At 43.3% G+C, this 27,268-nt stretch overlaps 2 protein-coding genes across 8 annotated transcripts in view; one reads left to right on the top strand and one right to left on the bottom strand.

Annotated features, from left to right (window-relative positions):
* The window catches only part of ctbp1 (C-terminal binding protein 1), a 33,707-nt gene extending 7,837 nt beyond the window's left edge, over positions 1-25,870 (bottom strand). For 2 of the 5 annotated variants that reach the window (XM_030395802.1, XM_030395806.1), the window contains exons 1-5: positions 16,720-16,989; positions 4,666-4,820; positions 2,601-2,745; positions 1,052-1,155; positions 537-639 (exon numbers count right to left, since the gene is read on the bottom strand). In XM_030395802.1, the coding sequence (XP_030251662.1) occupies positions 537-639; positions 1,052-1,155; positions 2,601-2,745; positions 4,666-4,820; positions 16,720-16,759 (547 nt within the window). In that variant the 5' untranslated portion in view covers positions 16,760-16,989. Of the gene's footprint in view, positions 1-536; positions 640-1,051; positions 1,156-2,600; positions 2,746-4,665; positions 4,821-16,719; positions 16,990-22,874; positions 23,389-23,528; positions 23,796-24,557; positions 24,592-25,681 lie in introns of those variants that run through there. The other 3 variants (XM_030395804.1, XM_030395805.1, XM_030395803.1) reach the window with 3 other exon arrangements.
* Positions 1-27,268, top strand: part of maea (macrophage erythroblast attacher, E3 ubiquitin ligase) — an 83,399-nt gene that overhangs the window by 43,096 nt on the left and 13,035 nt on the right. Inside the window, exon 1 of one of the 3 annotated variants that reach the window (XM_030395807.1) lies at positions 25,344-25,491. The exons of 1 other annotated variant lie outside the window; for it this stretch is intronic. In XM_030395807.1, coding sequence (XP_030251667.1) covers positions 25,423-25,491 — 69 coding nt within the window. In that variant the 5' untranslated portion in view covers positions 25,344-25,422. Of the gene's footprint in view, positions 1-25,343; positions 25,492-26,293; positions 26,540-27,268 lie in introns of those variants that run through there. One more of the 3 variants, XM_030395810.1, reaches the window with a different exon arrangement.

The following is a 27,268-nucleotide window of genomic DNA, read 5'->3' on the forward strand; positions in this document are numbered from 1 at the left end:
CACGTCTTAAGGAACAAAAAGCTAATTCACCCTGCTGCAGTTTCAAGACTCGCAAAGATTAGGGCAATTAGGAAAATATAATTAACTGTGGGACCATCTATCGTTTGTTTTTCTTCTGTAACTCCGTGATTATGTGTCAAAGCACAAGACTTGTTTGCAGCTGCAGATTTTTAAAAATGGCAGCTGAAATAAAATCCTGTGAGCACTTGACCAATCAGAATTGTTCTGTACTGCGAGCCCCTCAAAGTTCCTGTACTTTAAAAAAAAGTATTTTAGGGGGTAAAATAATGTCTCCAGGACTTAATCTAGACCCTTTGCCCTGCGGTGGAAACACACTGAGTTCATTCAAAGGTTCCTCGTCCCTGGAGGGTTCCTGTGGTGGAAACGGGGCTATTGTTACCATTTAGCTCAGAGCGCTGCTGGCCCTAACAGAGCCTCGAGCACGGCTGTGGAGTCTTTGTCTTTTCTGTACAACTGTATGCTAAGTAGGTCCCACTGCAGAGGTAGAAAGTGATCCAGTATGTGTTGGTGCTCACCGAGCCCTATAAGTCCCAGCGTCTCTCCTCTGATCCTCGCAGCTCCCGACGCCACCTCTCGAATCTGCTCCACGCTCTGAACCCGCGTGCCCTCCCGGAGAGCCTGGTGTGAAGACCGATTAACTTTTTTACATGCAAATATCACACAAACAACACAAACATTACAGTTTAACACAAAGCAGCTACATTTGAACATGTCTGCACTGAATGAAGACAGTCTAAGTCCTTCTAGATGATGTGATCATGAGTCTAAATGGTGCTTGTTACTGATTTGAGGAACAAATCATGTTACTGTACCTTCTACATCTCACATCAACGTCTCTTTAAATACAGCCACATTCTGAAGAAAATGAAATGTTTCAATTTTGCTGATTTCCCAGAAGAAGATTCTGAGTATTCGTAAAAACTAAAAATGGTGATAACTGTACGGACACCCCTAACCAACGCTCTCAGAGTGAGTTCATTTAAATCCAATTTATTTCTGTTCCTTTTATCAGCCACACAAGGGTACGAACCTGGTGCAGCCAGGTGGTGCGTCGGTACAGGGTGAGGATGTGACAGAGCGTGGAGTCCGCCGTCTCCTCCACTGAGGCTGCTGGCATATTACACACAGCTATGCCTGTTGGACCACAGAGCAGATAAGGATTAGTAATAGCTTTTTTTAGGGGGGGGGGGGGCATTTGAGGAGGGAGATGAAGTTTGGTGGAAGCTGTTTTGGTGGAGAAGTGCAGACTGGAGGTGTGGTGTCAGCAGTTTTCTTTACAAACACCGCTGGCAGCTATAAAATGGCCGAGCCCCTCCGGGAGAGAAGATATGGATGTTAGAGAAGCTCCGGATGGTGCAGACGTGACTTTTAATAAAAAAGCTTTACTATTTTTTCAATACAGATATAACTGACATGTTGCAAACATAGCAAAACCTCCTGGAAGCGGATAAAATGTTCTGGGGAGATTACTGCTGTTACATAGCAGTGATGGAATGTAACTAAGTACATTTATTCAAGTACTGTGCTGTTGAGATACTTGTACTTAAACTATACTATACTCAGTATTATTCTCTGCTACATGCATTCAACAATAGTAGTTTCTAGTTGGCAGATAAACTATATTATTACAAAATGTGAATCAAACAGTAATTTGTAATGTATTATTATAGAATAAGTGACCTCGCCGTGTTAACATAGTTTAAAATTAGCTATGTTAGTGATGCTTACACATTAATGTATAAGCATTGCATAGCTAATTATAATCCAGTGATATGATATACAGTTTATTATTCTGGATGCAGGACTTTTACTTGAAACTGAATATTTTTGCCTCTTGGTATTTCAACTTTAACTTCAAACAATTAAAAGAAAAACAGCCTGAGTTTTAAAATGAAGCCTCTCTGTGACCCACATAAGCAAACTAAACGAGCACCAACCAGTGTTTTTGTTTAGTTATTCTTAATGTCTGTCCATTACATTTAAAAAAAAGTGTTTATAACTTTAGCGCTCCCAACAAAATTACTAGTGCAGAGTAACCAGATCTGTAGGACTCAGACTTCACTATTGTTTTATTATTGTTATTAATTATACGTAGCCACACATTTATGGCCTCCTCTATAAGCATCCTGCAAACAGCTGTGTTTTAAAAATATTTTTTTTTATTGAAAACAAGTGCACATGCTGGTCAGATCCAGAGGAGGTGGTGCTGGTACCGCTTTCCTCCACACGGGCCAGATTAACAACAGAATCAAAGCTCCTTGTTGCAGCTTTAAGTAATATATTTCAGTACTTCTTCCATCACTGCTGTTAACTTGATGAATAAGAACAGCAGACACCAAACACCTTTTTCTTGTAGCTAGCTGCTTGTAACTCTATCTCGGTGTGCCAGTAAACTCACCTGGCAGGTACGTTACGTTAAGACCGGCCGCAGTTATAAATGTTAGCTTCATGCTTTTTAAACGTCAAAATGCCTCCTGTTAAAAGTTGTCACAGTAGCTCTGAAGTTCAAGTGTTGAACTGAGTCTCACTTCCTGTGTGTGTGTGTGTGTGTGTGTGTGTGTGTGTGTGTGTGTTCTCACCCAGTTCCCCGGCGGATTTGATGTCGATGTTGTCGTAGCCGCTGCCGATGCGGACGATGATGCGCAGAGCTTTAAACTTTTCCAGGTCTTCTCTCATCAGAGTGATGGTGTGGTACATCAGAGCTCCCACGGCTTCATTCAGCACCTGAACACACCGACACAACAACAGTTTCAGTTATTTAAATCATGACGGGTATCAATATGTGTGTGTGGGGAGTTTATCTGAAGCATCGTAGCCTGTACAGCCCGAGTTAACCTCTGTGCTGACACGGCCGGCAATAAAACCACATAAAAGTGTGTCTGTTTGCAGAACCGTATTTATAGTGTTTTGAACACACGCTGTATCGCAGATATAGGCAAGTGTAAAGGTCACGCATTAGCATGTGTTTGTGAAGCTGTGAGCTCAAGCAGTCAAGCGTGGCTTCTCAGAAATATATTCGAGAGACTTCACAGTCACAGTGTTTCCATAAACTCGGTATCTCGTTTCGTTGTTCAGGATATGCTGTTTATATCGTTCTCATATCCTGTTCTTTTAATATCCCTGCCTGCATGGAATGACTGCTTTTCCCGAACATTACCATGGAAACCAAGTTTTTATAGCCCCAGGGATCGAGATAAGGTGTTTGCATTCACCAAAACTGCCTCATATCAGCAGGAATCTTATGGGATTCTTGCTGGCTTCTAATCAGAACCACGTCTTATTGTCTTAATTGGAAAATGAAATATTCTGACTCGCAGGCAGATAACTCGACAATCATAAATACACAGTATGGCCGCGTGTGAAAACCAGTCCAGTCACCTTTTAATTGGTTCTCAGTTAATCTTGAAATCTTTTTCCTGCCGTCGCCAGCCCTCCTCTCTTCATGTGTGTGACAGAGGATGAAAATGACATGCGGTTCAATTACAATAAAGAAGCCCTTTTAATTAGACAATGAGGTGGCTGCTTACTACAGAGCCAGAGAGAGAGAGAGAGAGAGACAGCAAGAGATAGATAGCGAGCGAGGGAAAAGCCATCTGTTTCTCCCACGCTGTGGCCTACTGAGCGCGCTCTCAGAGAGAGTGCGCCTGGCAGACACCCAGGACGAGACCGAACCCTGCCAGACATACAAACCCATTTACAATCCACAGTGGCTGTGGCAAGATCTGAGCCTGACCCACATTTTAACTTTGCTCTCTGTACTCCTTTTTATAATTGTTTATTCTGTCTTTTCCCTTTTTTTTCCTTTTACTTCCTCCTCTTCTTCTTTTTTATTTTGTTTTGGTTTTTTTCATGTTTTGCATCATTAATGCACAGCCAGTGTTACTTTAATTTAAGATTCTTCTTCTACAATTTATCTTAATTTCTAATTCTGCACTCAGGCGACATCAGTAGTTTGGCAAAAATAGACAAAATGACTTCATGCATTATTGCAAGATGGTGACCCCCACTTCTGCGCTTGTATTAATATATTTCTAATAACCTTAATTAGCTGCTTATATTGTGTTTTGCATTTGGATATTCTTGCCGATTTGTATTTCTGTGTTTGAGACTGACTGATAACGATGGTCTGAACGATATGATCTGAACGCAGCATTAATGGTAATGTTTCCGGATCAAAGACAGTTAAATTTACTTTATAAAAACATGAACTTAACATCTGTGGCATCAAAGATCATTTTGAAGCCTCAAAGTCGTCAGTTTGGATCCGTCTCTCTTTGAAGCCCCCGCCTAAAAAAGAAATCTAAATATGTGCACTAAAGTGTAAATGAAGGCAAACTATGATTCATTTTTTAAAACTGATATATTGAAATCTATTTGATGAATTTCTTACGGAAAACTTCACATGATGGAAATATATAATTTAGTTTGTCAGCCTTTGATTTAGTTTCTGGACGCGGTGCCACTTTTACTTTTTGTTTATTTCATGCTCTAAAACTAAAAACATACTCACTTGTTGAGGATGTTTTGCAGCACCAGGTGTTAAATACAGACGACACCATCATCTACATTATATTCAGACCCCCAACTGATACGATTAAAGACGATCTTTCCATCAGTGAAGAACTTCTTGAAGGTTTTTTTTACCTTCTCGTGGATCTCCTGTGTGGACTGAGCGTCACAGAAGGCCACCGTCGCCACGTCTTTCAGTATGGGCATCTCCACAGTGCAGTCGCGCCCGTCCAGCAGCGCCACCAGGGGGCGCGGGTGCATGGGCCCGTTCATAATGGGTGGCCTGATGCCTACAAACAAACAGAAGATGAGAAGGAAAAGTGGTCAGATGTGCAAAACAAAACATAGACGGAAAGTTTTCATCGTCAGAGGCGGTGTGGGATTATATTCCTCAGCATTGTTTTCCTGTTGTCGTGATGAAACATCTACCCAGCTGCAATCTCCCTCCGAGAAATCAGAAATGTTGTTTTGGAAAAAAGGGTAATTTCTCTGTGCTGCGTTTTACGACACCTGCAGGCGTGCATTAGTTTGCTCGGTTATATCTTTCAGCTTCTCTTCAGCTGTTGTCTGCCATGAAATCTAAAGCTGAAGATACGCCGCTGTTGCTCCTGGCCACAGACGAGGTCCTGCTTCATCTGCATCCCATAATGCTTCAGCTCTGGACTGACGCAGTTGCTATGACAACTGAGACAATAAGCGTGAAGAAGAGAAAAAAAAAGACTTCGGTGGAGCAGCTGGCTGTCTGCAATAGAGCTAATTCCTGTTGTTAGAGGTCATGTTTCACAGCTGTTTCTCTCCTTTTTACTTTAAAATATTTGATTGTTTCAGTTTAATTACTAATGACTTTTTAAAATGGAGTGTGCCGTCTCGTTGAAACGGGCTGTAATTGGTCAAATGGATGAAAAGGCTACTGTAGGTAGGCTGCTAATAAATAATCCAGAGCATTTGAAACAAAACAAAAAAAATATTTAAATATCCCTGCAGAATGTAAAATGATGAAGATAACCTTTTTGTATTTCATTCTGTTCACATCACCTTAATGATTAAGTTCTCATATATTCATGGTGACTGGAAGTGTTCACCCTGTGGGCCGATGAAAGTGACGTTTGGGAGACATTTACTTTGAAAAAATTAGGCGATTTTGACCCAAAAACAAACGTAAGCCTGAAGTGAAGCTCTAGATTCAGTCCTTATTGTCTGAAGCACATCTTGAATGCCATCTTATGAATATGCAACAAAAAGCCGTTTCTCCATATTTTATCTTCACATGTGCCATTTGCAACCTTTCCACAGACATATTCATGATGAGAAGCGGCTATATTAACGAGAGCGGTGCCAAAAACGGTTTGTACATCTGCAGAGAGGTATTTCCTTTCATGCAGGCGCAGAACGTACAGACGTGGCGAGCTTTGCCTAGACGGTGGTTACTTCAAAGCTTAATACTATACTTATTTTAGGATGAGTCTGGACAATTTGACAATGACATCAGGCGCATTTCTGCTCTGAGTGGAATTTTTCAGATGAAGACATTAATATCTCTCCTGCGAGGCAGAAACTGTGTTCTGTCTGGTCAGGCTCTAAGGAGGTACAGCAGTTCATGTGAGGTCGTAGGATCTGTGTCACGACAGACGGCCAGCACCTGAAATCTGTCAATAACTGAGTAAGAGAGCAAGAGGATGTTTTATTAAATCTTTTCACGTTTAGCCATCACCCTGAGAGCGCTGCCAGAGCTTACAGGAGGATAAGTGGCATTTAACCAGGCAGATAGACCTCACTAGTGGGCCTTTGTTCAGGTTGAGCAGCAGCAGGTTCGATGGGAGTTGCATTTATTCATTTTCTGCCGATCTGCTGGGATTTCTGCCTTCTCTCTGGTAACTGAAGTGTTAATCGTTCCAGATGACTGACAGACACACTGATTGAGAAACAAGACATCTGAGAGCCGGACAGATGTACAGGAGATTCAGAGGAAACTCTTAACCAGTGGATGTAATTGGGTCTCTGACATGCAAAGTTTTGACAGGCCTGCAGATGAAATAAGGGCAGAGCTGTGCCTGTTTCTGCTGACGCTGTCTGCACCCATCACTCAATCCTGACTTGTTTCCATCCGAGCTGTGCAGGCTCGTAAGCAAACACCTCCGTTATTTCTCTCAAAATATTCCGCCTAAAACTTTTTCTCGGAGACTTGGACCTCCAGAGGGATACACAGCTGGCATTCCCTCCATTTGAGACCATTTTCCAGTTGCATGGGAAAGAAGTGGAATCATTAAACCAGTCGTTTCAGAATCAGCGTTCTCGGGTCTCTACGGTATTTTGAATGCCAAGGATCCCAGTGAATCAGATGTGTGGACAGAAATTTGGCTGCTGAGAAGCCGCAAATTAATTTGGAGACTCTGGGCAGGGAAACTGAGCAGAACACTTCTCTCAGCAGCTATCATTAGGTGGCCTGTGAGTGAAATAAATTAAAGGAAACATCCACCAGTACCAACAGCACAGATCAGTGATCTCTGACTCAGTATTTTCCAGTTGTGTTATTGTGATGAAGTGTTGTAAGCTATCTGTTTTCCTCTCCTTCATCTGCCCTATATTTTTTTTGAGTTCATATGTTTCCCAGAATGTATTTTAACAATCCTTAAAAAAAAAAAAGGTGTGAACAAGTTGCATATATATTTTACCACAACAGAGAAATGATGTGCAGATGCAGCATGTCTTTGTGGTTGCATTGCTAATAAAAGCTCCTGTTGTAGGAAACATTTGTGTCTTTGTATTTTGCTGGAATCGACTGGTTCAGTTACTAGTCGCTGTCATTTTTTTGGGCCTTTTTTTCGCTTTCATCTGCTCCGATTGAGCAGCTCAGTGACCAGAAGGTGCGGACTGCCTTGTACTGGGCAGCTCCCAGGAGTGAGAAAGCAAAGCTGCATGAATAATATGAATAACAAGCAGGAAGGTGCTCAAAAATAACTCCCTGAACAAACGTAGATGGATGATCTTCCTCTTTCTTGTGTAAAATGCTGTCATAGACGGTCAGTTCTTACAGATTTAGCTGAGGCTTGCAAATGAGGTGAGGTTTTTTTTTTTAAACAGACTGAGGGAGAGCGATCCGGTGTGCATGCATGGGGAAATAATGTACACAGTGCTTACATGCATTTCTGGTTCATGCTCCAGCGTGCTGCTGCGTTCAGATTCTGGCTACAACAGAAAAACAAGTGTTCAGAATCTGTGCAGAGAAGAGAATTTATGGATCTGTTGTCAGTCTGTGCTGTATCTTCTCAGTATTTACATTTGAGAGGAATACTTTAAGAAAACCTCTGCTACTTTAAAAATAAATCATTGTTTGGAAGCAACATACTTACGAGCTATTTTTAAAACGGCGTACTTCCTGCTGCAGGCATCACGCAGCAGTAGAGCTGAGCGTACACAGAGCCCGTCACTGCAACCATGGAATATTTTGGTGAATACATTTAAGACCGGGAATTCAACACCGACATTAACGGTAGAATATTGTTTGTAGAGAGAAGCTACACATTGTTTTAGCTTTGGTTGCAGGTGGTCTCAGTTTACAGATCATCCCACAGATCTTCACATCAGTAACATATCTGAAGAATACTTCATGTAAGCAGCTGGATTTGATGACTGTTACGGTTTACAGTGAGAGATAAATGAGTAAAATCCTGCTTTCTGACACAGTTTTCCTCACATGTTGTGATGCTGAATATACAAGACTTGAGGTCTCTCTGTAGATCGCATACCTCCACCAACGCCCAACAGCTTAATCCAAACCTACATCCAGATTTGTATTTGGATCTGCATCAGATTTAACTCACTCCAGCCAGCTATACATGCCTGATTTTTTTCACTAGGATCCGTTGATTATTTCCTGAGAAATTCAAGAAAATGGCCAAAAGAAAACGCCCCGTCTCATGGTGTCCAAAAAACTGAGAATCGGAATTTGTCTCTTTGTCAGGATCCCCTACAAAAGTTAGTGGGCTGAGACAGCTGAGACTCGTCTTCCCTCAAAGTTTCTTGGAAATATGTTGATTAGTTTTTGTGTTATCCTGCTGACGAACCAACCAGCCAACAAGAGATACGCAGTAATTAACTGTAAGACTACAGTATGTTATCAGTTATAGAGACACAGAGCCTGTTGTGATACGACAACTTGTCTCAGTTGACCCTTACTGTACAAAGATGAAACCACTTTCTTTCCGAACTACATTACAGGATGAAAAACTGTATTTTCTGCAGCTCGCTGAGGTTTCATAGAATCAAAGTCAGCCCACATCTTAACACAATCACGTCGCTCAATTTCTGTTTCATCTTATCATGTTCATCGTCAGATAGCTGCATGAAACCTGATCCGATGAAGCGGCGCAGCAAGACCAATAAGGTGAAACTGGAATCCTGCTCACAGTGCCTTATGTGAGCTGGTAAAACATTAGCTCTCCATAATAGGATTTGCCTGGAGGCCATTGCACTTACACGTCAATACAAAATCGATGGTGCATAGCTGAGAAATTGGCATTCAGCGACTGAAAAAGTGCTCTCAGGCTTCAACACATACTCCATTGTAATTCAGATGTAATCATAAGTGGCGCCCTGGCTGCAGATGCTGCCTTCGAACAGTGTTACGGCCTTCAGACTCGTCTCTTTAGAGCAGAAACCCTCAGAAATAAAGTGCGATTCAGAGACGCCATGTGTAGTGAAACAAACTCGTACAAAGCACTGAGATCCGGTCGGTCGTGTCAGTTGTGCGGCAGAGTTTTCAGAAAGCAGCAGCAGAGATTCCAGACGGTTCTCCGACTCACACTTGGTCAGAGAGAGGGAGGAAATAGCTTTCATTCCAGCACCAAGCATGACCTTGGAAGGACCAGCGAGACTGACTGACTGAGTGCTGAGTTGTACTACATGATAAAACACCCGTTCATCCTGCCTCTCACACACACACACACACACACACACACACACAGAGTACAGTGCTGTTATTATTAATCCTCTCTCTCTCTCTTTTTAAAATCAAACAAACTCAAACGTCCACAATCTCCCGGTCTCTTTTATTCAACGTGTTTCTCGCTTTCTACTCACATTAAACACTCATTAAATTCTTCATTATATTGAATAATTGCTCAGACGTTTCTCTCACTCTCTAAACCTTAAAACCTCATCTATCTCTGCTCCCCTCGCTCATTATATTCAATACTCCAGTGCACTCTTCTCTCCACACCCCCCCCCTCGTAGGTTGGGGCGACCGCTACGAGCTTTCACAGCGCGAACGGGCCTCTTGACAGCCGACGGCGGCCGCAGCTCCAGCTCTGCAACTACGCTTTAATTCAGATTCATGACTCTATTTGGTAAATACCACGGCCATGCAGTGGTCGGGATTTGTAGCCAAGGTTATTAGTTTCTTGGTGATAATTGAAGTTTATCTGCATAGTAACAACGCTGCTTATGAGATGTGCCTGTGTGCCTTATGTGGACACTAAATGACCCCCACCCCCTGCAATATGCAAATTGCATCCCTTGGAAAATGTGCAATCACACCAAACCGACGCTAAGGCCGTCTGAGTGACATTTAGAGATGGAAAAAGCATCTGCCAATGACTGCTGGGACTGAATCATGCGAGCCAGTGGGAAAGCCCCGCAGCCAGCCAGTATCCAGCCGTCACTGACCAGCTCACAAGAACAGCTGGATTCTAGTCCCAGAGGAAGGAGACAGTGTTTTCAGACTGCCACTCATCAGAGACGAAGTCAAAGATCGGTGATTTTCATGCGTTTAAATGTGCCGTTTACCAGGAAGTCTGTCAGCATCGATAGAGAGCGATCTGCCAAAACAAGCTGCGAGTCCACGAGTCTGACCGACACTGAAGAACCACAGCAGCAGTGAGTCACAACAACACACGCTTCGAACAACTCGCTAACGTCCAGAGCATCAGAACCTGGCGTGACGAACACTGTAGTCACAAAAAGACTGTTTTAGAGTCAGTCAGTGGATATAAATGGGGAATAATAATGAATTAAACACACAGTGTGTATTTTGTGCCAAAAGGTGTTGTGAAGCAGCGTGGGATCATGGGAGTTGTTGTCTTCGTTGATAAACAACCATCTTTGTGCTAATAATTAATTTTAATCCACTTGTGTTGACTTCCTGACGCATCGTCTGATGTTTCTCTGGAAGTTCTAGCATCAGACAACCAGACAGAACACATTTGGTTATTTTAACAGTTAAAATTACAGATTTCTCAGAGTTCAGACGTTGTCGGAAACACAAGTGAAAGTCTGGTAAAGTTGAAAGTCTGGTTTTACTGTGGAAATGTTACGTATCAAATCAAAAGTATGAGAAATCTCCTCGTTACACCTGCTCAGTTTTGATTTATCCTCCGTTTCACATCTCAGTGTGCTGAATGCCTCAGAGATGTCGTGTAAGAAGTGACGGAGACTTTCCATATTTTATGGATTTTTAACAATTATGTATTGATCGAGAAAACATTTAGCTCAGCATTTTTATGAATCGGTGATGGAAACAGAGCTATAATGATAAATCCATTTATAAATCAAAACAGGACTTTAAGGTCCAGTGTGCACGACTGAGCAGCGCTGAGCGGTGTGGCTGCCCATTACAACAAACTGAATCCCCCTCACGCCACCATCCCCCCACAGTCTTTACTGAAAAATGTGAAAAACACAAAAGGCCGTCTCTCAGTCCGGTGTTTGGTTCGTCTGTCCAGAGCTACGACAGAAACATGGTGGAGTCAAAACCGACTGTAAACATCAGGAGCTTGTTGTAAAGTAACAAAAACACATCAATTCTTAGTTTTAGGTGATGACACACGAATGAAAACATATTAAGAGCCCCTTAATCCTACAAACTGGACCTTTAAGTTAGTTTACTCTGCATAAATATCGAGTGTTTGCTCGCACCAGTTTCTCATACATGAGGATTTGCTACTTTTCTCTTTGGCTTTGGACAAAACAAGACAAGAACTGGTAGCTGCAGCTATTTAAATATGTTATTCGTGCACAATGTGATTAATATTCGACACCCAGAAACATCTCTCACTCTCACAGCCAGATCAGATATACAGTATATTTCAGTCTGTTGAGGCTCGTGAACTCCTCCACACAGACAGTTCAGTCACACCGACACAACCAGCTGCTCTTGAACGTTCTCTTTGTCTGTTTGTTTTTTAGTTCTGAAATAAGGTCAGACCTCCCGAGTTAAATTAAATCTGTTTCCGACTGAACTGAAACTGAACCCCGGTGAGTCGACACGTTCGCATTTTAGCTCCAGTGTTTGTGTTTTTTCGTTGTGTGGGAGAGAGAAGAGAGGGGAGGATTGCTGTCAGCACCTGTGATCAGCCAGCCGCCTGCGACTGTAGCAATCAGCCACTGAGCCTCAGCGCGGCTGATTTATGATGTTACTGGCTCTTGTGGCATGCAGCAACACGGTGCGGTTTAAAAGCCCCTATATCCTCGTCGTTCAGCCCCTCGGTGTCGATCTCGCCCTCCCTTCATCTCTTGTTGCCTCATTTTCAGATCCCCATCGCTCATTTCAGTCTCGATTCCCCAGGCGTCCTTTATCTCCCTTGTCATGTCCCCTTTTCCTCGAGTCCTGTCCGTCCCCAGAAGATTAACGAAAGCTGTGTTTTACATCACAGCTGCATTTTAATGCCTGAATATCCAGATATAAGAGAGTGTTCAGGTTCGGTTCTCTGCAGCCTTTTACTCATTCGTTTTGTCTTCTGTTGCTCTCTCTGCCCACACTTCAGCTCCCAGGGAGGAAAGAGGAGAAGACAGACATCTCCCTCACCACCAGTCCTTCATGCTCCATGTGCTGTCACACACACACACACACACACACACACACACACACACTGCGCCCTACCCACATGTACAGAGATACAGGTGCAGGCTCAGCACAGCGATCCATGCAGGTTGACATGAGTAACATGGAGTGATATGATACATACAAGTGCTTGCACATAGAAATTGTCCCCTCGCAGCTCTTTCTCCCGCTCTCTCTCCCGCTCTCTCTCTCACAGACACACACATAAATCTACAAGCCGTTAATTTGCATGTACAGGATCAGCAAGACATTTCAGGTTTGTCCGCTTTTCCTTCCCTTCACTGAGACACCGGCGGCAAAACATACGAGGAGCTCTGTCGACGTCTGGCAGCTGCTCTGTTCAGGTGACCAGAGAAGTTCAATATTGGATATGCAGATTGTAGCGCGGCTGACGACTCAAGACTTTTACTGATCTCAGCAGTTCCACTTGAGCTTTATTGTAACTGCTACATAGATGTAGATCGATAAAGCGATACAGTTGTAGACACAATGGCTGCCACCTCACACACCCCCACACTGAGTCAGAGACCAGAGGGTCTAAGAAACATTTACAGCATCAGAAACTAGATTTCTATTCAAACATATGTTTGTTTTTTTAATGCCGTCGCAGCTTTTATCTCCTAGACATGAATAACATTTCAACTGACGACTTGTGAGGGTGAGAACCGGAAATGCTGTTGAAATGTAAATAAAGCAAACACCGAGAATAATCAATCAACAATACTGCTTAACGTAAAACAACACACATGATTGTCACCCGAGGCGCCTGCTGATTTATGAGCTCTCGCGTAACAAAGAGGTTCAGAAGTTGTGGCTCACGCCGGCAATACTCGCACTACAGGAAGTACTACATGTAAATACAGGCAGTAACTGGATTACTGTATGGCCGTCAGCCAGTTGTATTGGATTAACTGTTAATATGCAGAAGAAAGTCACAATCACTTTGAAGGTTCAATTGGATTGGGGTCAGTTTGGGTACCAGACTGGATAATAATGTGTTATTAAGACTACGAGGCATTTATTGTATTACAGATTAAATGTGCTCCCTCGGGGGGGTTTCCCCAGCAAAATGAAACATTTCACAATGTTGTTCCAGTTATTACAGTTGCTTCAGTGGTCAGATTGGCTGTTTTATTACTATTACTGAGCATGAACTGTGTGTATGAAGGTTTTGAATCGCCGTTGATCCGCAGTGTGTCAGCAGCAGATGTACAGACATATTTAACCTCCCACATTTCTAATTTTTCAGACCGGAGATGAAACAAACAAATTAAATGTCGCTGCGAATGATCGTCACCTATTAAAACTTTACTGTACGAGCCTTTTACTGCAGAGAGCGGACATACATTTGTGTGCGATGACTTCAGTAGTGAAACTATCAGCATGGACACCAGCTGACTGACTGGTTTCAGCTGCAGATCTTACTGGAAACACACTCGCTCGACTCTGCCGACGTGCAGATTAATAACGACGGTACGTGTTTCTGAGTAATTTGTGCTTTTCATTAAGATCCAAGTGGAATTACAGCCTACATGCTAATTGTTGTTTTGGGATGTTACACTGTAGGCCTGTTATTTCTTCTGTACATGACAGAACTGCTATTTAACCACCTGTCTAGACTGTCACGCTTCTCAATTACGTTTCCCTTTGTGAATACTGTTTCTCGGTAAAATGCACAAGTCGATTCCAAGATTTTAACTGCGACTGGCAAGTGTTATATTGGCTGACCATTATTGTATGTGTCGTGCCTCAAAACGCTCTGAATTTCAATGGCGGCTGACAGATCTGTCCTCACCTTTTATCTCAAGCGTTTCCTCGTATGCATTAGGTATAAAAGACGAAGCCTTTCAGGGGTTTTCAGGGCACACGGCCTCTCTGAGTGCTTCATGCTTTAAAGATTTCTAAGTGCCGTCAATTACACCTGCTTAGGTGTCCGTTTTTATTTTTTTTAACCTCTAGTCAGGCTGATGAGACCTCGCTTTAATCAAGTGCTCGTCTGTGCTGGCGGCACAGTTCAGTTATGAACGTGATGCAGCTATGTCATATAAATATTCATCGTTTTTCACAGTCTGTGCAACGGTAGGTCGAAATATAAGAACAGCTGAAGGCTCCACAGTAGTGATTCAGCCGATACTGATAACTGAAAATACTCTTCTGATGGACGATACAGATGAGATGAGCGATATAACCGACTTCTCATGGACGAAACTGACAAGTGAACTGATTATTTCCTGCATCTCGTGGACAATATTGATAAGATAACCGATAATTTCCTACTTCTCATGGACGAAACTGACAAGTTATCCAAGAATTTGATGTTTTTGTATTTTCAAAAGAGGCTCCTAACCTGCAGTTTGAGCCAGGTTTAGATGTAGTGAGCAAAGATGGATGATCTAATTTTTCATAGCTCTGATTAGATTTATTGTATTAAAACTAAACCCTCTCTGCGTGTGTTGCAAACTGTAATCATGTTGTCGTCCTCTGATATTATAAAAACATCTCTGTGTTCATTTACAAACCAGCCTTCAAGGAGCAAACACAGTTTGTAAATGTTTCTCTTCTCAGGTAAATTAAAGCAATTTGGTTTAATAACTCCGTCTGTGTTTATCGGATAGAATTGTACCAATACCGACACTGAGCTGATATTATAAATCTCCTAATAACGGCACGACTGTTTGATATCTCTGAACAGTTCTGGAGGGTTTCGGATGTGAAAGTTAAAAACAAACCAGCATTAATCCATTGAAACAAGCAGTCTGCTGTTACAGCCTATATTTAATCGACGTCATGCGGGTGTGCTTCATGACTCGGGATCTAAAGTGTGGTTGGAAACTTGTCACGACATGAGCAGTTCGCTCGATTTTGTCCTCTGACATAATGAAGCTACCTGGAGCCTCCTGGTAGGAAACCGCCTGCAGCTATCAATCATCTTCTTAGATCATTCTATTGATTCAAACACACAAGTCAAAGTGTTCCACTGAACAATAAGATCATGGTTCAGTCTTTCGTCCAGAAAAATCTGATTTTTTTTTTTCCCCTCATTCTGGAGAGTGACTGACGTGTGTTGGTGTCACTGATCGGGGGCCTCAGTAATCAGATTAGACATGACTCAACACTCATGGATCAGAGGACCCCCGCCTTCCAAAACATAACACAGCACATCCATCATTCATGGGAAACGACAAACTGATTTACAGCAGCCCTTTAAGTGTTAATGATCCTCGCTGTGGAGCCGAAACAGATTCAGTGAGCATCTTAAAAAGGGCAAATCCTCCCCGAGCCGTAACTCGGAGCTGTTATTCCTGTGACCTTGGACTCTCTGAGCTGTTCGGGCACAGTTACAGCGGATGTGAGGATCACTCCCGAAGGGAGGAAAAAATAAAAGGGGGGAGAGACAGAAAAAAGATCAGAGCTGCAACTTTAATCTTTGATGTCATCAAGAGACACAGCCCGCAGCCTGTTGATGACATCACAGATACAATCGGTACCATCTCCGGTTTATTTTGGGCCGAAACAGCCTCAGAAATCCAAATTTAGGTGACCACAGATACAGTGATTCAGCTTCAGGGTGGATGATCAGTTATCCTCACGCCCTCCTCCTCCTGCTCCACACCCAAACCACCTCCCTCCCTCCCCCCCCTCCTCCCTCCTTACTCCTTAGCAGCCCTACCTTGATCTCATTTTCTAGAATAGTCTTTTCCAGCCCATATCAGTGCATCTGTCACCTGTGTGTGAAGCAATATGCGTGTGCAGTGGATCTGTGTGTCAGCTGAGTTCCCTGAATGTGTGTGTGTGTGTGTGTTTGTGTGTGTGTGCATGCATGTGTGTGATCTGTGTGTGCGTGAAGGCTACCGCTCTCCGTGAAAGAAGCACAATGAAAGGGAAATATGTGTCATGTCCTTGCTAGCCCTCGAAGGAGAGAGAGATCTATTTCTGTCGCCACAAATGGAGGTGTTCAAGCAGCCTTCAATAGCAGAGATTTGCCTCTTCACACACACACACACACACACACACACACACACACACACACACACACACACACACACACAGACCGGGAGCTAGAGAAAAGGCTAACCATTCTCGTGAGGCAGAGAGGGAGCGACTGAGCGATAAAAAAGATAATAGAGTGAAAGAGAATTAAGAAGAGACGAGGAGGAGGAGGAGGAGGAGGAGACGGAAAAAGGGAGAGGAAGAGAGAGAGAGAGAGAGAGAGAGAGAAGGGGGAGGGGAGGAGGAGGAAGGCAGAATAATGTACACTGTAGTTCATAAATGTTGACACACACACACACACACACACACACACACACTCACACAGTTTCCTCCATATAAAAGCGGGAGTGCTGGTTGTTTACCTAGAGGCATGCCTTTGTTGAGGAGATGAGAGCTTCCCATGGTGTGTGTGTGTTCCCCGGCCGGCCAGCACTCAGCACAAACCTGCAGTCTTCACTCAGCACACATGAACAGGAATCCAGTCAGCATATGGCGGCTGTGGCCAGCTACCTCGCTTCCCTTAGTCCTTCTCCCAGCCCCTTAGTGACAAGCATACACATGTGCTCCCCCTCTTTTCTCTCTCTCTCTCTCTCTCTCTCTCTCTCTCTCTCCCCTCCCTTCCGTCCCCTTCGCTCGCCCGCTCTCTCTATCTGTCTTACCCCTCCCTCCCTCCCTCCCTCCTCCCTGCCGTCTCTAGCTACCTCCCTCCCTCCCTCCCCTCCATTTCTCACTTTCTATTAGTCTTTCCGTCTCTCTCTCTATCTCTGTCACCAAACACACACACACACACACACACACACACACACACACACACTGAATGCGAACACTGCTGCATTTATAGGAGCGGGAGGGCAAGAGAGTGTAAAAGAGATGACGGAGAAAGGAGGGGTGAAGAGTGTGTGTGTGTGTGTGTGTGTGTGTGTGTGTGTGTGAGTGTGAGAAAGAGAGAAGCAGGAATGGGGAGGAGCCAACGCTGGCAAAAATTCATCTTTTGTTTCCTGAAAGACGACAGGCAGGGGAAAAAAGAAAAGAAAGAGGAGTTATGCAATAACAATAGAGAGAGAGGAAAAACTTGTTCTGTGTGATATCAGGAGGCGACGGCTGCGCTCAGAACAGTTATTGTGATGTGTGTGTAGAAGAACATGTTGTGACACCGAAATTAATGTGGTTCATCAAGACTCAACAAAACTGTGCTGCTTGTTTTGTTCTTACTTCATTTGACTTTGTAACTTTTCTTCTACCGTTTTGTACTTTCAGGTCTGAGGTGAGTTGGTTTTGTTTCAGCACAGTCGAACTTCAAAAAGTAATTTTAATTATTTAACAGCAACCTTTAAATTCATATTTAGACAGATATAAATAACACATTGTACCTAAAGATGGTCATAAACAACAGTATGACGACACAGCGACTCTACGATAGTCGCTATGTTGCAGGACAATTATCTAACGACACGTCGCAGTACTTTAAAGGGGCACTACGTAGTTTTGGAGAAGAAATTCAGACTGAGAATTTGAATATTTATAATATTAATGTGGTTATAATACAAAACCAAATGTATTTTTTCCACAAGCGGCCCTAGAACACTGTTTGAAGCTGGAAAGGTGGCAGGGTCCGCCACATGTAGACAAAGTGTCCTTTAAGGTCAGTTTGTTAATTCAGTTTATTCAGTCATGAAAACAGAGTTTGATTGTTTAGGCATGAAGGCATTGAAGATCTTTCTCTTTAATTAAATCAAAAACTCATCGTACTAATGTTATTATTGTTAACTGGAGACTTCATTATGTACAGCAGTGCGCTTGATCCGACTAGTAAAAACATTTATTTTTAACATTTAACATTATTATTTATGTTTCTATAATCTCTTTAACACTTCCTTGTATCTGTCTGGAAACTGGAAATGTATTTATTATAAACCACCATAAGCACATCTGAAAAAACTATAAAATAAAATCATAACAGACAACATATATGCCGATAGCGAGCTCTATGATTGGCCGGTATCATCTGAGAATAACGGCCAATAGAATTCAGTAGCAAACACACACACACACACACACGCACACACACACACACACACGGTCTCAGTACTTTGCAGCAAGTTTCTGTTTCACCTTAATTCATTTCTAACTAATTATTTAGTGTCACAGTGTCGTCTGTGATGTGACTGATCTCTCTTGCTGTATAACTGAACTCCTGATGTGAGTGTGAACACGGCAGGCAGTGCAGATACTTTCGCTCCTCTAACGCTGGAACATCTTAAACTTTCCACGTGCTTTGGTCTGGTTGAGTCCTGCGTTGTGACCCTGCAGCTGTGATGTTACAGTTACTCTCATCTACACTTGGCCACTCGTTAACCACGGTGATATAAGCAGCCTCAGACGCCCCCCTGACTAGCAGGGCCTAACCTAATTTAACAGCAATGATGGTTACATCACGTCCTCACTATTGGTAAATGTCACACGCAGCCAGTGGGTGAGTTGTTCAAATCCAAAAACAGGCGGGGAGTCAGTGAAAGTGCTTGTTTTCCACTCTGACTCATGACCTTTGTCGAACGTTATCATCCCACCGTCCTCATCAATCATTCCTGTCAGCTGCTGGCTCCGTTATAAACGCAGCGATGAAACAGATTTAGATTAAAAGTTTCTTTCCATCATCGAAGGAATAAGAGCGACATGCTCCTCCTTGTTTTTAAGCTTTATTTAGATATCAGAGCGTAGCCACACGTGGTAATTCAGGCTCTCTGTAAAGAGTAGATGGTGCTTTGATGAAATAATCCAACTGGAATTCTGCAGCCTCTCCCCTCCAGCTGTTAGGTTCATCACAATCTTTTAAATCACTCATGAGTCAGCGAGCAGAGGAATCTGACGGGAACCGGCCTAATCAAAAGTCAGCGAGGTCGCATGTAGAGTGAGCCTCAAAACGAAATTGCATGTGGTGTGTTGTGTGACTGCTGCTGCCTGCTAGACTGCTGCAGGCCGGCAGCTCCAGCAGTCACCGCGTTCATTTACCGATGTCCACACCAGACGGGGAAGTCGCTGAGGGAGAAGACATGACTCACTTATTCCACAAAACAAGAAGTAAAAACTCAAACTAATATCGCTATGAAGGTAAAGCAAAAGCATGTGGTCCAAAAAACACAATCGCATGACATTTTTGACCGGCTGTGTGAAAAACGTTCAATTAATCATCCTGTAAAAATGTAAAAATACAACTTTGTGTGCAGGAACATTCACACAGAATCCAGTTGTTATTGCTACCATGTGTAGATGCACAGAAAACTCACACGGCAGCACGTGGCAGAGGAGGAAGTGTCTAATCTCGTAGGCAGCAGCAGAGTGGGGAAGTTGTAAAAAGTTTGTCATGCGAAGGTTGACTTGAAGTCATCTTTTGAATTGCAGCTGGCGGCGACTCTGTTCAGACCCGAGCCGAGTCCCTGGTGGCTTGTTCCTCTTTTTATACTCAGCACTTCAAAAAGTCCAACAAAATGTGTTGTTGATCATATCTGAGGCAAGAAAAGCCCTCATGTTCCCCCGAAACCCCCGATCTGATTTCTTTTAAATTCTGATTCTCTTTCAATGGATTTTAATGACAACATACACAAACATTCGTACGTTTGTGATGACACATTATTAAATAACTAAGGTCAAAGACTCTTCCCTCACTCTGGTTTATACAAATCTTAAAATAAAGCTCTGTGACTGGACAGGATAACATCTAACAACTGCTTTATTAAGTTAGTGAAACGGTCTAAGTGAATTTGCGTTTCCTGAATAAGCATTGCTGCAGTGTATGCTGGTATACAGGACTCTTCTTGTGAAAGGTAAAAATAGAAGGAGTGTATGAAAACAGTTAATCAGGTTTGAAACAGGATTTTAGGGCTTTGTGAGGGGGGGGGGCAGCCACTTCCTGTTTGAAGAAGAAGCACTTGAGCTGCTGGACATAAAGTAATATCCATGATATATTAAACTCAACTAAGTATACCAGTTAAGAAGCTAAACAGATCAATTTCTAATTTGACAGATATCTCCACGACACTTTACTTGACATGGAGGGTATTTGTCTTAAAGCCTAAATATAACACTGCCATCTGCATGAATGAGAAGGAACGGATGAAGCCGGTTCAGTTTTTAGAACAGAATTCAAACTGACAACATGGAGTCAATAATGGGAGGAGCTACAGGCACATTTATCGCGCTGGCCGACGGCAACTTCACCCCGACCACCTCCTCACCACGCGGGGGACAAACGCTCCCCGGGAGATAAAGGAAATTGAAAGATACAGTGTTTGTGCTTCTGAATGAGGATGGAGAGAGGAGTCGACAGTGCAGGGAGGCGATATCTGGACTCCTCTGGCTAACACGGGGGGGAAAACAATAGAGAGGACGGGAGAACAACTGGTCCCCGGATTAAAGGAACAAGTTGTGATCGGCAGATTATTTAATGCTGTAGTAGAGCGATGGAGTGAGGGGAAGAAAAGGCGAGCAGAGGAGAGAGAAAGATTTCACTGCCATGTATTTTGTTTGCATGTTTGCGAGGGTGGACATTAACAGTTACACCCTTTCCTCTCCTTATCACTCCTTCCTATCTACCTTCCTCCCTCACCTCCTCTCTCTCTTCTCTCTCTCTCTCTCTCTTTACCTCCTGTTTTTCCATCTGCCCATCTCGCTCTCCATCGTCCATCCCTCCCAAATTTCTCTCTCGATCTCACTCTCGCACTCAACCACCCACCACTACGCACTCCCACATCTCCTTCACTCTCTTTTCCCATCTTCACCTCGCTCTGCCATACATCTCCACACCCCCGCCCTCCTCCTCCTCCTCCTCCTCCTCCTCCTCCTCCTCCTCCTCCTCTCTCTGTAGTCACTGCAGCGTGTCTAATGGCTCAGCTCCTTCTCAGCAGATCCACCAAGCGGAGGCCAGGCGAGCGGCAGCCCCGACTAACGCCTCCCAACCGCTGGCCTTATCAAGACTGACAGCTGGCCGGACCTAGAGCTATCACACACACACACACACACACACACACACACACACACACACACGATTGCAAAGATACATGCTGTGTATGTGCACGGATAAATAAATGTACACTCTCACAGGCATGTTGCGCGCAAAACACCTGCACGTACAAACTCCCAGGGCCGGTTCAAACACAAATACACGTGATGCAAAAAGTCCAGCTGCAACCGAGCGTGCATGTGCATACACACACACACACACACACACACACACACAGGGCTGAACACAGAAGAAACACACAGTGGCCATGACACAAGCTGTAAACGTGCAGATGCGCACACACACACACAGAGACAACAAATTGGATTTATGGGTACTGACAGTGAGCTGCAGAACAATGTAGATGCCACAACAGAGGAGAGAGCAGATACAGGAGAAACAAGGGATGAGATGTACTGTAGGAGGAGACGGGTGCCGCATGAGGAGTCTAACCCGAGTGTAAAAGAGAGGGAGAGGAGGGAGGAAGAGACGAGGAAACGGAGGTGGAATCGGCACATAGGACCGGCAGGACAGAAACAAAAGAGTCGAACGGGGAAACAGGATGTCAGAAAAGAAGAATGAGGCTAAGGAGGAAGAATGGAGGAGAGGTGAGAGGTGGGTAGGAAGAGGAACAGGGAAAAAAAAGCAAATTAGGAGAATGGCAGGTAGTGAGGAGGAGGAGGAGGAGGAGGAGGAGGAGGAGGAGGAAAGTATAAAGAATCATTAATCTTACAGAATGATCTTAATGGGAGAGATATTGTCTGATAGATGAGAAGCAGGTCACCTTTCTCATTAGAGAACAGGACACACAAAATATCTGATATCAACCACGGTCATCACCTCAGTCTCATTTAGATAAAAGATCATAAAAAAATGAAAATTCAGTCATTATCTTCTCATCCTCTCACCGATGGAAAGTCAGGTGATGGCTCGTAGTCCACAAAACAATTCTGGAGCTTCACATTAAAACAGCATTACAAAAATACACAAAATGTCTGATTTAAAAAGATGTATCTACACGCTTTTAACCCAAAGTGCTCACTGTAGCAGCTTGACTGTGCATCTACATTGTAAACAACATCTTTTAAAAATTAATGTTGGACCTCTGGGCTTCCAGAGACTTGATTTATGCTGGCGGCAAATTCTTCATTAAATGATTATTATAAGTTCTTCAGGGATTGTGATGCTGACCATGAACCACAACACCACTAGTTGACAGTCTGATCAGATCTGTTAGAAATCATTCAGCAATCAGCTCCAGTTCACTTAATATATCAGAGGAATCACTGAGTCTCACACACCTGAGATGGATGAATCTAAAAGGAACTACACAGCATCTGTCTGTCGGACGTGATGAGTGACATAAAGCCGTTCATCAACAGGAACAAAAAGTCTTCTACTCTAAAAAACTTGTTGACAAAACTCATGAAGTAACCACGTTGAAATAATTAATTTTTGCACTCAGTTTATAGAGTATTATATGCTTTTGTATTAAGATAAGAGTGAGTTTATCTTCCTCACCTCTGTAGCTGTACATGTCGGCGTATGAAGAAGGTGATATGAGGAGTGAACAGCCCACCAGAGGATGTTCGCTTCAAAGCCTCCAAGATAAACAGCAGGACAAGTAGACGATGTGTGTGATCAGATAAAGTATCTCCACATCGGGACGAGGTTCCACTTAAGATATCATTTGAAGGTCCAACTATTTTATAAATGAGTTTACAGTTTGTGGCATCCTTGAAAATGAAAGACGAATCTAGATTATCTCAAATTAAATTAAATTAAATTAAATTAAATTAAATTGCCCTCATTAAAGGCTGGAATATCGATTTCTCCTCCTGTTATTCGTGGTTAAATAAAAGTCCTGCTGTCACACAAACTGTCACACACACACTGAAATAAACTGCACACACACACACACTGAAATTAACTGTCACACACACACAGAAGCCTTCATGCTGTACGTACGCACACGCCCAGAGTCACTCCCCTGTTACTGAGCTTGGCACAGAGTTATCTGTTCAGAACCTGAACACACTGCAGCGCCAAGTCGTGAGCAGAGCTGCCGCGATCACATCAACTCACGCGTTTTCACACACATAGACACTGGCACACATTCACACACACACTACACACAGGAAGCACTTGATAGGGGGCCAGAAATACATCACAAACCTTGCATCACCTTCCTCTCTGTGTGTCCACTGCTCCACTTTGTTCCACAGCCGGCCGGAGGGGGGGTGGGGCGCGCAGCACATAACGGGCCAATTGTAAGTGATTAGAGTTCGTGCCAGCCAATCAGCACAGCCTGGCACTGGACGGCGGCCAATGGCAATATGTTCACCGCAGCTGGGGGGAGGGTGTTCTCTCACTCACACAGGAACAGAAGCGTGGCCAGGATGAGGAGTGGGTGTCGGGGGATTCACTGGCTGCACTTACAGACTGTAAAATATATTTTAAATATCTGAAACTCCACAATATCTGTCCTTTTTGTCTCCATATTTCAAATTATTATGGGTGGATCTAAAGGTTGTAAAGGTAAAAACTATTACTTGTACTGTAGATGTTATACATTTGACTTTACTCTGGATTTTTGGTTGATAAACATTTTTCAGGATTCCTCAAATGTAATTATTTATTTTCTGTTTGCCGTCAGTTTCAGGCTTTTCCCTCTCTTATTTGAAAACTCAGAAATATCTCATATCTTTTGTTGCTTCTCTCGTCATATTTTATTAGGAGCTGAGGTTTTATTAACTTTTAATATCTGGTACGTTTTATATCATATGAGGATGTTTGGATGTGAATAATAAGAGCTGTGAACTACATCAAGACCGAAACTAACAGTTATTTTTATAATCAATCGATGCCTGATTAGTCAATTCCTCTCTATGTAATAAATGTCTATAAAATGTCAGAAAATAATGAAAATCAAAATTTCTGATTATAATTTCTTACAGCCTAAAGTGTCATCTTCAAACTCATGTTCTCTTCATTTATTAATCACTTTATTGTTGCTGATTAACTCTAAACTAACATATCGCTTCAGCACGATGTGACCTGCCTGTCAGTAATGCTGTGTTCTGTATTGGCAGCTGAGATCTCAGTCTTGACACCTGATCTGACAGGTGTCACTGTAGAGAACAGGAACCTGGTCTGAGAATGACGTTCTGTGTGTAATGAGCGACTGATGAGGCTCAAACTCACCTGTGCTGCAGGTCGACCCTCAAACACAGCAGCCCTGAGGAATAAGAAGAACACACCGATAATTATATTTCTACCACAGTGGTTTATTTAACTACTAGTCATAAATAACTATCACGCTGGTGCTCTCCGTCTGGATGCACATTATCACATTACAATTATTTTCACAGATAATATAACTACGATATCATTCACGATTAGTCGGAAGGCTCATTTTTGCGTCACCATTTTTTATTTTCACTGAAACAACATTAAGAAATCCTGATGATGTGACATTTGTAGTGGTTTGCTTAAAAATAAAACACGTTTTCCTACATCTGGAGGAAGTGTAGGTCCATTACTTTGCACATTACTATAATAATAGTCATCTGCAAAAAAAATGCTACTTAAATAAAATAGATTAAATGAATTTTAATGCACCACTATGCCATATTTTCCCCACCATTACCATCTACTCTGACCACACAATCACCTTGTTGAAAAACCTTTAAAAGCTCTTTTTTATTGTTCATCTGATCGTCTATATCTCCACCAGTCGTTCTCCACAGTGTGATGCCCTCAGACTGATGGATTGAAATGATACAATTGTTCTCAGTTTACGTAGAATTAGAATTAGAGAGCGTGTGATGTGATGAGGGCTCAGAAACAGCCTGACATTGACCAGATGAACATCTCATGCTGTATTTCCCCCCGAATCAACAATATTCTCTCTATATATTCTAATATTGAGCCTCTGAAACATCTCCAACCAGGCAGCACAGCCGTCAGTGCTGACACCGTGGCAGCAGGGGGCGGTAGTGAGCGCAGAGGCCATTCTGAGCTCAGAGGAAAAAAACACAAACAACCACAAGAAAACCACAAAACCAAGATGGCGGTGCAAGAGACAGCATCTCAACTGTCCATGGCTCTCAAAGTCCAAGAATATCCCACCCTGAAGGTAAACAGAAGCTCAAACTGGCATATGTTAATCGCCCGACGACTCTGTCGTGTCCATAACACACGATGTGTCTGATGGTGTTTGGAAAATGTGGATTATCAGTTGATTTGATAGCGAGAGCAGCGGACTTGACAGGGAGGCTAACGTTAGCTTGGCTAGCTTAGCCAGGTAGCAGCGTCCAGTAAAATACCTGTCTTTGAAAAGCGATAGCAAAGATCAAGCAGTTCGGAACACAGCAGCAGGTGGTGGATGGTTAGCTGGCTGTCTGCTGGTTGAATTGGTCCTTATCGTCGGCGTCGAGTGTGTCGAGGGCCGCGGAGTTGTTAGCTTAAGTTGAACCGTGCGGTTTTTTATTACAAAGAGCCGTTGACATTAGTTTTGACATGTCAGTTAACGCTGCATATATTCACGTGTCAGCGAGCGCTCGCTAGCTTGTGGCGTCACATTTATTACGTGTGTTTGCACGTTGACGAATTTAACGGCCACGCCAACCTGTGCTTTTTCACAGTGTGACTGTTTAATTAAATTATAGGAGGGTATACATGTTAAATAGACAAAACCAGAGACGGAACGTGTAACAACGTGGCTGCTCGTCCCTTTAACAAACAGGGAGAAACGGCTGGCAGGCGTGATTGGCCTGCTAGCTAGTGTTTGCTGTGGTTAAAAAAAACAAAAAGAACAAGCATTAGCCGTTTTTGTAGCAGCCTACCAGATACGTAACGTCGAGCATGCAAATTCTATGTGGCTTGGAGGATGGATGGGCTGAAATCACGGGGGGGGGGGGGGAGCCCGTAACGCTGCGCTGTCAGACAGACAATCGGTCCTGCGAGTTAGCGCAGTGTCATCAGATTGCTGCTGCTGCCTCTCTGCACTTCAAAATGGCCAGCGAGAGAAATCACAGCCTGCTGCCGCACACACGCACCGTCCCTCCATTCCACATAACGTTACTGCGACACCGCCGCTAAAAGAGACGGTGCTGAGACAAGTCCGGGCTGCTTCCTGCGTTCAGACAGCCAGAAACCCGTCGTCGTGTGAATAAAGCCCGTCTGTGAGTACCAACGTATCGGCGAGGTTTTAATGTGGTAACTAATGGCGTGATGAAGGCATGGTGAGGATAACGTGGTGCAGGAAGCATGGCTGTGGTGTGGGGATGTGCATGTCTGTGCCTGGATGCTGCAGTATAAAGGATGATGGGCACCATTTTAAGACAGGAGTGATGGTTATAATTGGCATCAAATGGGGAGGCTGCAGCTGTGGGAGAGCAAGTGTTGATTACATTTGAGGCTATATTTAGTGGATTTATCATGTCATGATGTTTCCTGACAGAGACACTGAGGAATACCAGCAAAATACAGGAGGCCATGTGTTAAATGGTTCTGTCCTTGGGGACGTGTTTGGACATTTTACAGTCAGATGTGCAACATATACACGAGTTTGGCTTTGTGAACATCACCAAATTCACATTTTGGCCCGTTAGAATCAAATGATATTGTAATACTGCATATTTAAGATGATGTGTATGTGTGTAAGGTCAGTCAGATATATCATACACCTAAATCCTTCAAGTGATTATAGTTATTTTGATTGCCATTAATCAGTCAGTGGTGTGCTGTGTTTGTAGGGAGCTCTCAGATGTCTCTTTCAGTGAGGCACCTCCCAACAAATCATGAAAGACGGCCACTGTCAGGCTGGCCGTGGTGATGGCTGTCTGAAATGTCCCTCGTGAATGAATTACTCGTCAGCTGTCAAGTAAATCACGGTCGTATGAAAAGAGAAA

The sequence above is a fragment of the Sparus aurata genome, chromosome 18, assembly GCF_900880675.1.
Source record: "Sparus aurata chromosome 18, fSpaAur1.1, whole genome shotgun sequence".
In the NCBI taxonomy this organism is placed as follows: Eukaryota; Metazoa; Chordata; class Actinopteri; order Spariformes; family Sparidae; genus Sparus; species Sparus aurata.